Source organism: Antechinus flavipes, chromosome 6 (genome assembly GCF_016432865.1).
Source record: "Antechinus flavipes isolate AdamAnt ecotype Samford, QLD, Australia chromosome 6, AdamAnt_v2, whole genome shotgun sequence".
Lineage (NCBI taxonomy): Eukaryota > Metazoa > Chordata > Mammalia > Dasyuromorphia > Dasyuridae > Antechinus > Antechinus flavipes.
In genome coordinates, this window is record NC_067403.1 from 184,225,912 (window position 1) to 184,242,379 (window position 16,468).

Sequence of the window (16,468 nt, forward strand, 5' to 3'; positions counted from 1 at the left end):
CCTCAAACACACACACTCTGACTTGGAAGGACTAAAGACGGGAACAGAAAGGGCAATGGGTAAGAGCTCAATAGGCTCAAGCAACTTCCATGTACAATCAAGAAACATCCCAAATTTCCCAAATTAGGGAAATACAAAGATGCATATCATTGAGTGATTGTGTGTCAGAGGGTTTAGTCATGTGGCCAGAGCTCCATGCAGCGCTGTTGCAAATATAAGCACAACACTGAGCTGAGTTGTATTTGACCTACAACTTTTGGTCAGTTAAAATAATAACTACCAGAATTTATATAGCACTTTTATATATATTTTAATACTATAGTTAAAATTAATTATTTGTCTTAAAAGTTAATATTTCAATCAACACAATACAGTCAAAAGAATAAAAATATTTAAATTTAAATAGTAAAACTAAAATTTAAAATATTTTTAAAAAATAAAAAAAATTAAATGTTAAATCTTTAAATATTAAAAATTAATGTGAATCAATATAATACAATGACTAACATTATTTAATTATATTGATAAATATTATTGTTGTTGGTATTTATATAGCAGCACTACTACGTGCCAGTACTCTGCTAAGCACTTTAAAATTATAATCTCATTTGATCCTTACAACAATCCTAAGAGAGAGGTGCTATTATTATCACCATGCCACAACTAAAGAAAGTGAAGTAATGAGCAGAACCAGGAGATCATTATATACCTCAACAACGATACTGTTTGAGGATGTATTCTGATGGAAGTGGATCTCTTTGATAAAGAGAGCTAATTCAGTTTCAATTGATCAAGGATGGACAGAAGCAGCTACACTCAAAGAAAGAACACTGGGAAATGAATATAAACTGCTTGCATTTTTGTTTTTCTTCCTGGGTTATTTATACCTTCTGAATTCAATTCTCCCTGTGCAACAAGAAAATTTAGTTCTGCCCACATATATTGTATCTAGGATATATTGTAACCTATTCAACATGTAAGGGACTGCTTGCCATCTGGGGAGGGGGTGGAGGGGAAAAATCGGAACAGAAGTGAATGCAAGGGATAATGTTGTAAAAAATTACCCTGGCATGGGTTCTATCAATAAAAAGTTGAAAAAAAGAAGAGAAGAGAAGAGAAGAGAAGAGAAGAGAAGAAGAGAAGAGAAGAGAAGAGAAGAGAAGAGAAGAGAAGAGAAGAGAAGAGAAGAGAAGAGAAGAGAAGAGAAGAGAAGAGAAGAGAAGAGAAGAGAAGAGAAGAGAAGAGAAGAGAAGAGAAGAGAAGAGAAGAGAAGAGAAGAGAAGAGAAGAGAAGAGAAGAGAAGAGAAGAGAAGAGAAGAGAAGAGAAGAGAAGAGAAGAGAAGAGAAGAGAAGAGAAGAGAAGAGGAAGAGAAGAGAAGAGAAGAGAAGAGAAGAGAGAGAAGAGAAGAGAAGAGAAGAGAGAAGTAGAGTTTAAGTGACTGTCCAAACTTACATAACTAATGAATATGGAAGATTGAATTTGAGCTCCAGTAGGCCTAGAATCTTCCCAATTTGAGTCTAGTGCTCTAGAAACTCCTTAGCTAACTCCTAAAAGGGAAGGCTTCCAGCAGACCCCTATAGAAAATTTCTGGTAAAGCATGGACTAAAGGAGAAAAGCAGGAATAGGGATGCATGGGCTGTAACAGGCACTGCTGCAGAAATTCCCAAATCAATGAGACAAAATAAAATTCCTCTGAGTATTAGGAAATTAAAAGTAGCCTTAATAAATTAAACAGCCTTAACTAAAAGGAGGTGTTAAATAAGGAAATGTCTTAATTGTCCAAAAGCAAACTGCATAGATACAGGATGGGAAAAGCCTCATGTAAAGAAAAATGAGTCAACATGCTCAGAAGTCTCCTTAATGAAGAAAAAGTAGAACTTGAATACCCTCGTGTACACTCTTTAACAACAAGGCTGTCCTGAATTGTGGCTTTATTGCCCCTAAAATCTCTAGAACAATGCACATCATTGCATGAAAGAGATCCCAGTGTGTCAACTCCTGCCGCAGATACAGCCCAGCATATTCTATAACTGAAGTCATAAGAGAGGTACCTGGGACATTGGTTAGTTACAAAAATTTATCAAAGACAAGATCTGAACTCATCTTCTTACTGACTTTAGTATCTATATACTTATTTCACAGAATGACTGAAGGGATATATCAATAGGACTATAATGTAAAATTTGAGAAGTAATCAGTCTTTATTGGACCCTAGACCCCATTTGGAACCCTACATTTTAAAGCTTATGAAAAAAAAACATAAAGAAATCTAAATGGAAATGAATAGAGAAAAAGATAATCAAGTTTATCCTGGAATTGTTATTTCAGCAAAAGGTATTAGAAATGGACATTTTCTTAAATGAAGTTTTTTTTTTTTTTTTAAATTTCTGGATAATGGCTAAGATGACAGGAAAAGATAATGATAAATGTTAAATGGAATGTGGGAAAACTGTAACACTAATACAACATTATTGGTGGAATTGTGAAATGATCCAACCATTCTGGAGAACAATCTGGAACTATGTCCAAAGGACTATCAAACTGTGCATACCCTTTGATCCAGCAGTGTCATTGCTGAGTGCTGAGTCAATATTCCAAGGAAATCATAAAGGAGGGAAAAGAACCCACATGTGCAAAAATGTTTGTAGCAGCTCCTTTTGTGGTAGCAAAGAATTGGAAAAGGAGTGGATACCCATCAATTGGGGAATGGTGAATATAAGCGATATATCAAAGTAATAGAATATTATTGTTGTATAAAAAATGATGAACAATCTGATTTTAGAAAAGCCTGGAGTGACATGAACTGATGCTGAGCTAAATCAGCAGAACCAGGAATACATTGTACACAGTAACAGTAGGGATGCATGATGATCAACTGTGAATGACTTGGTTCTTCTCATTGGTTCAAGTGATCCAAAGCAATCCCATTAGACTTTGGATAGAAAATGCCATCTGCACCCAGAAAAAGAACTAAGGAGATTGAATGTAAATCAACACATACTATGTTCACTTCTCTTTTCTGTGTTTTTTTAATCTCTCCCATGGATGTTTCCCTTTTGCTCTGATTTTTCTCTCCCAATATGATTTGTAAAGCAATGAACATTAAAAATAAATAAATTTACTAGAAAAAAAAATTCTGGATAGCATGAAGATATTCTTTTTGTAATGTCAATAATATAATTGACACTCCAACTATCTTTTACTTTCACAGAAAGTTTTCTAATGAATCATTAAGATTTCTTTAGTTTGATGTAAGCTTATACAGTTGATGGAAAAGTAAATGTTGTAACTATAAACTTTCAAAATAGATAACAAAATCCATTCATATCTCTCACTGGGATTATTTGCACATTGACCAAAATCAATTGGCAACTTTTTATAGTGGCAAGGAACTGGAAACTGAGCAGATGCCCATCAGTTAGGGAAGGGCTGGGTAAGTTATGATATACGAAGATAATGGAATATTATTGTTCTGTAAGAAACTTACAGTAGGATGATTTCAGAAAGGCTTGAATTTTTACACGAACTGATGCTAAGTGAAGTGAGTGGAACCAAGAGAATATTTTAAGCAGCAACAAAAAGATCACGTGATGATCAACTATAATTGATTAAACTCTTTTCAATAATGAGATGATTCAGGTCAATTCCAATAATCTTGTGAGAGAGAGAACTATGTATATTCAAGGAAGGGAATACAGGGCCTGAATATTGATCACAACATGGTATTTTCACCTTTTTTGTTTGTTTGCTTGCCTGTTTTTCCTTTCTCATTTTTTCCCCTTTGATCTGATTTTTCTTGTGTAGCACGATAAATGTTTGAAGAATTGCATACATTTAACCTATACTGAATTACTTGCTGTCTAGGGGGAAGGGAGAGGTAGGGAGAAAAGGAAAAAATTTTGCAACACAAGTTTTGTAAAGGTGAATGTTGAAAACTATCTTTGCATGTATTTTGAAAAATAGTAAGAAAAATAAAAAGCTACTTTTTTTAAAAAAAGAATCAACTGGCAAATATGCTTGCATGATTTATATGCTGCTCTTAATAAAAGGGCAATTAAAATAAGATACTACACAATCTCTAGTTCAGCTTTTTTTTTTATCCCAGCCTCTATTTAGAATTTAATAGATTCATCCTGCAACATATGATTATAATTTAAACACGATGACCAAATGCTTAGAATCATCTTAATTTTTAAACTTATTTTGAATAGCATTTCCAACCTTTAGTACTATTTTCCTTTTTAAATAGGAAAATGAGTGCATTCAAGCTGTCTTTCTATCTCAATATCTGTACAAACAGCCAATTAAAATTATGTTATTCAGTCATTTTAGTCATGTCTGATTTTTTTTGTGACCGCTTTTGGGGTTTTCTTGATAAAAATGTGGGTGTGATTTACCATTTCCTTATCCAGCTCATTTTGTATATTAGGAAACTGAGGCAAACATGGTAAAGTGACTTGCCCAGATGTGAATTCTGGAAGAGTTATCTTTCTGACTCCAGGCCTGACACTCCATTAATGCACCATCTACTTGCCCCAACATATAAATATTGAGATTAAGATACAAAGATACTTGAGTTTTTCCCTAGCTCATATCACTATCTCCTCTCTCTACTCCATCACTACCATCCTCTTTAGACATTATCCTATGGATGAATGCATCTATAACATTCAGGACTGTTTGCTCTCCTATTCTCTTAGATCTGTGTCTCTTTTGGATGACGTTTACTCTGCCACTGTTTTCAAGCATATGTTCTTATCTAGTTTCTGTAATAATATTAGTGACCACCCGACTGAAATTTTAAATTAATCTATTAGTCATATTCAAGGAACAAGTTTTTGGCTATTTAAGGGCATAAGAATGATTCTGATTTTCTTCCTACTATTTTCTCTAAATGATTACCAAAAACCTCTCACAACTAAGGATCATCTTTCCATAGCAACATCCATGATACCATACAATCTAGAGCTTTATGCATTTTATCTATGCCCTTTTTAGCTCTCTATCCCAAGAAGCTTCTCTCTGCAACACAAAGCCATTAAATATATATATATATATGTATATATATATATATATATACACACACACACCACTGTTGTTCTGATGATTCTATGTGGCTCTGAATAATGCACTATAAATCTCCAGAAAATCAAAGTTGCAGGTGCTCTAAACTGGCTGGGCAAGACTCAGGTCAGTTCTTTGGTAGTTTATATTCAAGGTTTGAATGAAATGAGAAACTTCTAGATTATTTAACAAAAAAGGAAATTTACTCAGCCATGGCATAAAATTAAAGACTATTCAACAAAGGATATAAAATGGTATGCATCACCAATACCCCAAGATAATTCACTTGAGCAAATGGGTTGCTTCCTAGAATGATGGTCAGAAACTATATGAACTGAGCTGGAAATTAGTTAGTGGCTTTGAGGGTCCTGCTCTACCTTGGGCACAAAGACATATCTGCCCATGGCAGCTAACAAGCAGTTGGTGCTGATGAGGAGGAGGATTAACAAGCCCTTTCTTCAGAGGGCTTGCTTTCCTCTATGATGGTAACAAGCCAGTGATCTGGGGGTACTATTATCTCCAAGGTTCTTGGGCTCAAGTTCTAGCAGTCTTTTAGATTTGAGGTGGTAGTGATTTGATTCCCCTGGTCCATCTAGTTTCCTATTTCTCCTCAGGACTCCTCACTGTTTCAGTTAGGTTGGTATGTTTGACCTATAGAGGGCAAGTGGCACAACTTCCTATTGCCCTTTATAATTCTGATTTCTTGGAGGCTGTGGCATTCCATATTGCACAGCCATGTACTATCACCAGAAGAATAAGGTTATTTTCTAAAATTGACTTAGCATCATGAAAAGTATGCATTTGAGAGATTGTGCTAATGTTGGCCACTTACTTCCTCCTACTAAATTTGGAACCTATTCACTTTCAACCAGAAGTATATTTCCTAGAGACAAAGATAGATGGATTAGTTCTAAGGGCTGTCCATTCAAAGGGCTATCCTAATTTGGATCCCTGAAGGCTTTTTTCATCTGCTTAGTTTGTTCTGTTCCCATTCAGTCCAATTCCAATGAACGTTTACCAAGTATCAACTTCATACCAAGTATAAAACTAGCAAGCATTCTATGAATTGGTATCTCTTGGTGCCTTTGCATAAATAGAAACAACTTCATCAACTTCTTTATTTCCATTTATTTCATCGGATACATATTTTCCATGACGAGGAACAACAATTGAAGATTTAGACAGTTTCAAAACAATGATTCTTCACAATCAATTTTTTTTTCAATTTCTAAAAAATATATATTATGCAGAAGCACAAAAGAGTCAGGCAGGATTGGGGACCATTTGGCCTATGTCTTTGTCTCATGGGTTGCAACTGACAAAAATTCATGACCAAGTGATGGATGAGCATTTGCATTCTGAGAGTCCCTCTGAAGTCTTTTACCACCTCTACACTTTATGTCATGCCCACAAGAAATGATCTTTAAAAGCTTATGTTCTATTGTCAAAACCTTTAAGAACAAGGTCAATGAGCAACCCAGGAAGATTTTTACCGAAGTCCCATTTAAATATTAATTTTTGTTTAAGAGCTAAGGATATTATAGCAACAGAGCAATACCTTTCTGTTTGGTATATTTCATAAATGCTTTACTCAGATTCCTTCTAAACAATACTGTGATGATGATGATGATGATGATGATGAAGATGATGATGTTGTTGTTTCTGGTTCATCTTCCACTCAGCTATCAAAATGATCAACCACCCTATTCAATAAATCTCAATAGCTCTCTGTTATTATCTCCATGATGAAATATAAATCTTTTATTTGTAAATCCCTTCATAACTGTACCCTCTCCTATCTCTCTGGTCTTCTTATTCCTATTATACTCTTTTCTATGTACAATCTGCTTTTCCTCATATAAAACAATCCATTATCTGACTTGGAGAAATTTCTCCATTCCTAGAGATACTTCCCCCCCTTTCATTCTGAGCTAAAATTCCACCCTCTCTAGGAAGCCTTTCCAGATACTCCTTTAATCTTTATGCTTTCCCCTTAAGATAATGTAATTTATCATAACTATCTTATTTGTATATGGTGTTTGCTTGTTATATTCCACCATTAGAATGTGAGTTCCTTAAGAATAGGAACTTTATCTTTCTATGTATTCCCAAAGATTAGCATAGTGCCTGATATATAGCGGGCACTTAATAAATGCCAGCTGACCATGAGAGAAGAGTTCTATCCTTAGAGATAGATGATATTATCATACCCATTTTATAGTTGAGGAAACTGAGGCAAACAAAGGGTAAGGGCCTTGTCCAAGGTTAAAGAACTAATAAAGTGTCTGAAGCTGAATTTGAATTCTGGTCCTTTTTGACTCCAGTCCCAGAGCTCTATCTAGCTGCTTTAGTTGAAGCTGTCTTTGAAACATCTAAGTAAGCTTGCAGTGGAGGGTTAGGGGTAAGGTTAAAATGTAAATTGGCACTGTAAATCAGAAATACCAGAACTATGATTTACATCAAAGAAGATGATAAAACATTAAAGATAAAAAACTAAAATAAACCTAAACTGAATTATATTAGTCATAGGATGGCATAGTCATATCTATAAGTTTCTTGTTTAGTCTTAGCAATTTCACTGATGCAGAATAAAGAAGAAAAAATGCTATTTTCAAAAAAAAAAAAAAAAAAAAGATGGATTGATAAGAGAAACCACATATATATATATAGATATATTCTAAAGCATTTTGGACTTATTTATATACAAGTCCATGATCAGTCATGGAATTATACACAGCTCATTATTGCTATACATTTGATTATAACAAACTCTGTTTATACATATAATTTCTGTCATCCTATAACCTATTCTATGAGGTACCTTGCACTGGCCTAAAGGGAGGGGGAAAAAAAAAGAGTGCCAATTTCCAAAAAGTCAAATTTCACAACATGAGCAATGGAGACTAAGCATTACCATCATTACCAAAAATAAAATTTTTTCCATAGTGATGTCAAACTTCCAATAATTTATCCATAAGAATCCTTATAGAACACATTTTGACTTAAATTTTTTAAATGTCATGTTATCTATTTTATTTTGTTAAATATTCCCAATAACATTATTATTTGGTTTAAGTTATACTGGAGGGTGCTGTGGGCTGTGCCTGCATGTCTGACACCTCTGCTTTTGTAATAGAAGTTTCAGAAACATGACTTCTGCCTTTTGATAAGCTGCCCTTCTTTGGAAGATATTCCCAGCAGAGCATATTCTAGCTTTACCAACAACCCTGCTCTCCCTATGAAAATAACATAATGAGGAATCAGAAAGAAAAAGGCATAAAGTTCAGTGAAAACAAGCATAACTCCAAAGAACTGGCATAAACCAGAATAACTTAATTTCATGTGTTAGGAAAAGGAAAGGGAGAAGGAGATGAAGGAGAATAGGATGTGGAAGTTAAGACCTGAGAAATGGCCAGAATGTAGATACTTACTTGAGTCTAAGAAAGCAGAAAGCCAGGATCAATATTGGCAGCAAGACTTTATAGGTGTGGAATATCGTTCTCCCTTTGCAAGACAACAATCAAAACCTCCAGGATTTCTTTAAGGTCAATACCTAATGTAGGACTAAGGTAGCATGTTTTTAAATCTCACTATTTAAAATTTTACATTTCTATTTAAATTATGTTTATCTTATTACAATTAAGCAGCCTTATTTTCAAGTGTGCATAAAATGGATTCAATAACTTTATAATCCACAGCCTTTAGTTAGTTGAGAAAAATGATACTGCTGTAAATTACAAGAGATTATATTAATTTTATCCCATTAGGAGACTAGATTTTGATACAATGCATCCAACTCATATATTTTCAGAGCTCTGAACATAGACTTGTGCCAGTTCAGCTAAGCATTTCTATTAAGGACACATATACCATGCTCAACTTTTCAAAACAAATATTTGTTTTCTTCCAAAGGGATAATTTGAGAAGGAATTTAAATTGTTTCATTTCATGCCATCTAAATAAAACAATATGGAAAGCGCTGCATTGGCACAAGAGCCAAAGTAAAAGGTCTGCTACAAGTGGAAGAGGGCAAAGGCAAAAGACTCTGAAGCTAAGAATAAAAACAAAAACTGAGCCAATGCAGCAGTTTCGGAAGGAAAACAACTGCTCAGATTCAAATATCTCACAGCTTCATTTTCTGACTTATATTTGATTATGAAATACAACTCAAGCCATATTTTCTTCTCTAGTTAACCATTTCTCTTATTGCTGTTTAAATTATTATTTTTATTAACTTGGAGCACAAAAGATAATCTCCTGCCTGAATTACAATAAGAGTTTAGAGACAATGCTAAAGTGTACAGAAGACATACAGATAAATGAGTGGGGAGGAAGGGAATCTCTGGGTGAATAACAACATTTTTTTGTTACTTTAATCACTCTAGGCAGTAGGTTGTTTTCCCATAAAAACTACTTTTCTCTAATACAAATGTCCTTGCTAGTTCAATAGTGAAGGTCTTAAAAAGAATCAAGAAGGAAGAGGGGCAGGCAGATGGAAATCCGAAACATAGAAGGCAACGCAGTGAATAACGAATGACATTGTTGCCCAATGCCATAATGCTCAGAAATAAGTGGAAGAAGCAATTTGTGCCTGCAATAGCACAGCAATTAATGACTAGTAACCCTTCAAAATTATAATAAAAAACCAGACAAGATAAAATAAATAAAAAACCAGATAAGGATCTATCTTTGTATAGTTTTACCAATGAAAGAAAATGAAATCCAACCAAAAAGATGCGAGGATCCAGCAACCTTCCCCCACCCCCAAAGAGCCCCTCTGGCAGTTCTAAAGCCTCTTACCTGTGAGGACAGCTTTTGCGGAAGGGTCTGCCAGGTCCAGGGCTGATTTCCCATCAGTGTTGCGAATGTTTGGATCAGCTCCGTGCTGCAGCAGAACTGTGCAGGGAAAGCAGAAACAGTCTCTTACCTCGGGGGGACACACATTATGGACTGTTAAGTGTCTCCTCGGCATGGTGTAGGCAAACACATACATTGCACAATCTTCTTCTCTCTCTCTTTCTCTGTTTTACAAAAAACACTGCAGCAAAGATTTCTCTCTGGAGTAAAGCTAAGTTGGCAACTTATGATACGGGAAGATCATGTGATTCACCATGGCAAACACCAAGGCAAGAGATGTTATTATGCCCACCTTGGGTCTCTCACCTCTACAAGCTGGACAGGCTGCACTGTCTAGCCTGACTCATGCTGTGAAACCTGCTCTCTGGGAGCCTGCTCTAGCTTTTTTATTACCTCTGTGGAAGCTGCTGCTTCTATAGCGTTCAATTTCCAAACGCTTCCTCCCTCCCACAGAACAGCCGTAACGAAGAACAAGCTTTTTAGTGGTTCCCGGCTTGCACATGGAACTTGACATAACGTGCTGGCCTGTATCCAAGAAGTTTAATAGAGAAAAAACTAGATGCTACTCAAGCCCCCTGCAGCCTAGCTTCAAAAGGGTGGTTGTCTTCTCAAATATACTTTTCTTTAAAAAATGTTTGTATATAGAAATTTAATTACTATAAAGAATTTTAAAGAAGAGCCTGCATCTCAATCACACACAACCATGGGAAACCATTAGATGAGGAAGCTCCTCTAAACACAAGTTAGGTAAAATCCAGATTTATCCTTTTATTCCTCAACAGGCAACAATTCTTTTTCTGTATGAAAAGAAGTTAGGAAGTGCACAACTCAATTACAAAGAAGAAAAATGAAGACAAAATACTACTATGAGAAGGAATAAGAATAACTCATATTTCAAAATCAGTCAAGCACTTACTTAACTTACATTCATTTGATTTTGACAACAGCCCCAATGATTAGATAATTTTCTCCCTAATTTTACAGACAACAGAACAAATTGAGAATATACTTGTGTTGCCCAGAGTCACACAATTGGCAAGTATCTAAGATCAAATGTAGGCTCAAGTCTGGTTGATTCCAAATTTCACACCCTATTTATTATTCCACACTGTGGTCAGTTAAATCAAGATGATCAGGGATGTCTTTTGGATGAGAAATAAAATTGACCATTTCTACTAAATTTCACTCAACAAATTTAAACAAAGCAGAATATTAACTAAGAGGACAAAATTTTGGTCTACTCATAACATTTCCAAGAACCACTGAGCCAGGGGTATTTCTATTTTTTGTTTTTCATCAACATCACCATTCCAAAACACCACCTCCCCTCTAAAGGCATTCAGAGAAAACCTTCAAGGATTACCAAATGTCAAGGATTTGATAAAAAAAAAAAAAAAAAAAAAAAAAAAAACAGCTGCTTTCCTTAAACACAACAAGATTCAATGAATGTAAAGAGACAGACCCAAATACAATAAGAGCTCCCTAAATATTGTTAAGTCTTTGAATATATGACTATTCATCTAAAACATCTTTTCTTATACCTAAATGAAGAGGGATGTTGAGCTAGGACAGTAAGCCTTCCTGTATGTGATGTGAAACCCACTGGCATAATAACTTTGATTGGTATTCCCCATGAGAGAGCAAAAGTCAATAGGGGCACAGGGAAAATATGCCACCTCACTTCTTACCAAAGTGTAGCAGTATTCCTTTATAGCAGTAGCCTCCAGATAGGAAATATAAGCAAACCTAACACATAATTAAGAACTTGAGGTTATGGCACTAAGTCTGTACCATTAGAGGAGCAAAGGAAAAGGAAAAGGACCCATATATACAAAAATAGTTTTATTACCTAGTTCTTTTATGGAGACAAAGAACTGATAATTGAGGAGACAGGGCACATCTTTTTGGGAATGGCTGAACTTGTGGTATATAATTGTGATAAGATTGTGCCATAAGAAATGATGAGTAGCTTTTCACCAATGAGGTGATTCAAGTCAATTCTAATAGACTTGTGATAGAGAGAGTTATCTGTATCCAGAAAGAGGAGTGTGGATATGGACCACAACATAGTATTTTCATCCTTTTTTTTGTTGTTTGCTTGCTTTTTGTTTTCTTTTTTTTTTATTCTTTTTAATGAGTTTTCTTGTGCTGCTTAATTGTGAAAATATGGATAGAAGAACTGCATATATTTAATATATATTAGATTATTTGCTGTTTAGCGAAGGGAGAGAAGGGAGGGAGAAAAAATTTGGAACACAAGATTTTGCAAGAATAAATGCTGATGGAGCAGCTAAGTGGTGCAGTGGATAGAGCACCCACCCTGAAGTCAGGAGGACCTGAGTTCAAATCCAGCCTCAGCCACTTAACCCTTCCTAGATCACAACCCTAGGCAAGTCACTTAACCCCAATTGTGTTAGCATTAAAAAAAAAAAAAAAGTGAATGCTGAAAACTATCTTTGCATATATTTTGAAACTAAAAAGCTATTATTTAAAAAGGAAGGAAGGGAGGGAGGGAGGAAGAAGGAAGGAAGGCAGGAAGGGAGTAAGGGAAGGAGGGAAAGAAAAGAAATGATGAGCAGGATGCTCTCTGAAAAAAACAGAAAGACCTCTATGAAATGATACAAAATGAAGTAAGTACAACCAAAAGAATGAAGAATATAATAAAAGCTATATTTTAATGATAATCTGTGAAAGACTTACTAGTAACTCTGATCAATACAATGAATCACAATAATTCCAAAGGTTCATGATAAAAAAAAAAAAAAAAATGTGACTACCCATTTCCAAATGAAGAACTAACTGATGGACTCAAAATTGCCAAATGAAGCATATTTTTTCTTTTATTTTTCTTGTTCTCTCTTTACACATAGCTAATGCAGAAAGGTTTTGTGACTTCTAGTGGGTGTGAGAGGAGTAAAAAAGGGGGGGAGGGGAATTTGTAACTAAAAATAAATTGTTGTTTTTAAAAAACAACCTTAGAGAAGTTCTTTGAATTATTTAGCCGAATCATATCAAATGCCTGAGTGTTCAAATTTTTTCTTTTGCTACTAAGAATGCATATAATTAGGATAAACTGATACTGAAGTTAACATCATTAACAAATCTACCACTTGGGTTCAACAAATCAGCTCTACAATTGTAAGATGGGGAAGATCTGGATGGATAGCAGCTATTGTGAAAAGGATCTGGGAGTCTGAGTGGACTCCAAGTTCAATGAGTCAGCCATGCGATGAAACAACAGAAAAATACAGGTACCAGGAACAGGAAGCTCCTCCTTTGTTCTGCCCTTGTTGGCCCTCAGCTGGAGGCCTGGAGCTTGGTTTTAGATATCTTGAACATGAAATAAAGGATACTGATTAGTGGGAAGGCATCAAGGCAAGCAAAAATGATGATGAAGAGCCTTTAAGTTCCTGCCATATTAGGACCAATCAAAAGGATTGTGCATATTCAGCACCTATAGGAGAGCTGTATTCATGTAGTTTACTACATGAAAATGACATGTTTTTGAAGAACTGTCCAGAAAGAGGAACTGAATTTGTTCTGTAGCTCTTTAGAGGCAGAATGAAAAGCACTAGGTGCAGATTACAGAAAGGTTAATATGGGTTTGATGCCAGCAAGAATGTCCTGACCATGAAAGTTGTCTCCATGTGGCCTACACTGCCTTAGGTAGTGGTGGGCTCCTCCAACATACCCATGCTGTCAACAAGAGGGAGATCCCTCTGTGTATGGGTTGTATTGAATTGCTCTAAGGTTCTCTCTAATTCCCCAATTTTGTCATTCGATGATAATATTAAAGGCACAGGATGCAAAGCAATCTGCAAAAACTTTCATTTCCTTATCAGGGAAATAAATAGAATAACATCCAAGGAGTTTGTCATCTCTTAGAATTCTGTATATGTGCCATGGGTTGGAGAGAAAGAACAAGCCTTTTCAATTTATACTTTTTCCTCTGAAAGTAACAGAAACCCCATTATTCTGTTTAGCAAATGTCACTATCCAATATGCTGAACTCTGCTCCAAACTACTTTACTACTATGAAACAGTCCCCCTCCCAACCATGTGTTGTATGTCCTCAAGGACAGTTGTTTAAAAATCACTACCTCCAAAAGGGCAAGAATCTCACTGAAAACACCTGCTCTTAGGACACTCCTAGAAAGTCTCTGCAGAAATTAGGCATGGACCCACACTTAACACCATATACCAAGATAAGATCAAAATGGGTCTATGACCTAGGCATAAAGAACGAGATTATAAATAAATTAGAGGAACATAGAATAGTTTATCTCTCAGACTTGTGGAGGAGAAAGAAATTTGTGACCAAAGATGAACTAGAGACCATTACTGATCACAGAATAGAAAATTTCGATTACATCAAATTAAAAAGCCTTTGTACAAATAAAACTAATGCAAACAAGATTAGAAGGGAAGCAACAAACTGGGAAAACATTTTCACAGTTAAAGGTTCTGATAAAGGCCTCATTTCCAAAATATATAGAGAACTGACTCAAATTTGAACAGACAATTTTCAGAGGATGAGATTGAAACTATTACCACTCATATGAAAGAGTGTTCCAAATCATTATTGATCAGAGAAATGCAAATTAAGACAACTCTGAGATACCACTACACACCTGTCAGATTGGCTAAGATGACAGGAAAAAATAATGATGAATGTTGGAGGGGATGCGGGAAAACTGGGACACTAATGCATTGTTGGTGGAGTTGTGAACGAATCCAACCATTCTGGAGAGCAATCTGGAATTATGCCCAAAAAATTATCAAATTGTGCATACCCTTTGATCCAGCAGTGTTTCTATTGGGCTTATATCCCAAAGAAATACTAAAGAAAGGAAAGGGACCTGTATGTGCCAAAATGTTTGTAGCAGCCCTGTTTGTAGTGGCTAGAAACTGGAAAATGAATGGATGCCCATCAATTGGAGAATGGCTGGGTAAATTGTGGTATATGAATGTTATGGAATATTATTGTTCTGTAAGAAATGACCAGCAGGATGAATACAGAGAGGACTGGCGAGACTTACATGAACTGATGCTAAGTGAAATGAGCAGAACCAGGAGATCATTATACACTTCGACAACGATGTTGTATGAGGACATATTTTGATGGAAGTGGATTTCTTTGACAAAGAGACCTGAGTTTCAATTGATAAATGACGGACAAAAGCAGCTACACCCAAAGAAAGAACACTGGGAAACGAATGTAAACTATCTGCATTTTTGTTTTTCTTCCCGGGTTATTTATACCTTCTGAATCCAATTCTCCCTAAGCAACAAGAGAACTGTTCGGTTCTGCAAACATATATTGTATCTAGGATATACTGCAACATATCCAACATATAAAGGACTGCTTGCCATCCAGGGGAGGGGGTGGAGGGAGGGAGGGGGAAAAAAAATCGGAACAGAAACGAGTGTCAATATAAAGTAATTATTAAATAAAAAATTTAAAAAAAAAAAAAAAAGAAAGTCTCTGCAGCTCAATTTGATACAAAAACACACCGTGCCTTAATCTCTTCCAACACAGAATCAATGCTACAATGAGGCAGAGGAGAAAGCTGAAACCTGTTTCACTTTAGCACCATTTTAAAACCAAAATCAAAATCAAGCTAGAACTTCTGAGAGGAAACATTGCAAGAACCTTACTCTGTCTTTCTTTCTACTTCTCAAGAGTCAAAGATACGTCAATTGTGCCCAAACTCTTCTCTATCACAGCAGCAGGCCACAGGCTCCAAGATACCTGCCAAGCATTGAGGATGGAAAGGTGCACCTGCCTTCTGTTTAAGTACATTCAGAACACAGAGACACTGATTAGACTCTCAAGAGAGTCTTGAGCCTGGAGAGGAAGAGAATAGCAATTGCTAACTATTCTGACTTTTCTTCATTGGTACCTAAAAATACGTCAGCTGCTATAATCGGTCCACATTCTATTCCTTAACTATCACAAACTAGCCATAGGCTTTGTAAACCTGTCACTTCATCTCTGTGAAGCTCAATTATAAGGCTCACTGCACCTCTAAGATCTTGTGAAATTCCTGTTAATGTTTAAGACACCAAAGAAGGTCAGATTTATAGGATTTAGAGACTAAGGTCTTACTACTATTAAATCCTTCACAGTATCTCAAAGTTGGAAAGAACTTTTGAGGTCATGTAGTATAACTCGTCCCACCTGAAAGAGCAGAAAATCCCAAGGACATAGTTCAAATCAAGCCAACTAATCTGATAAAAGATCTCAATGTGAAAGGAAAGCCATTATTCTCCCTTTTCCTTTTGGGACATCTCTAAATGTTAGAAACATTTACTAAACATCAAAATGAAATTGGTCTCTGCAATTTCTACCCACTGTTCCTTTTTCATTCTTCAAGGGTCACCCTGCTCCCCAATCATGACAACCCTTTTTATACTAGAAGACAGTTATCAATCCCCCGCCCCCACCTCCAAGTTCCCAAACTCTTCTTTTCCTAAGTAAACATTCTCATTTCCTTCAATTGTTCCACTTATGGTATATGCCTTATACAAAGACAGAATCAATAC

The 16,468-nt window shown here is 35.7% G+C and overlaps 1 protein-coding gene across 2 annotated transcripts in view; it reads right to left on the reverse strand.

Annotated features, from left to right (window-relative positions):
* The window catches only part of TNKS (tankyrase), a 236,336-nt gene that overhangs the window by 140,490 nt on the left and 79,378 nt on the right, over nucleotides 1-16,468 (reverse strand). For both annotated transcript variants that reach the window (XM_051963916.1, XM_051963917.1), the window contains exon 3: nucleotides 9,866-9,961. In XM_051963916.1, coding sequence (XP_051819876.1) covers nucleotides 9,866-9,961 — 96 coding nt within the window. The remainder of the gene's footprint in view (nucleotides 1-9,865; nucleotides 9,962-16,468) is intronic.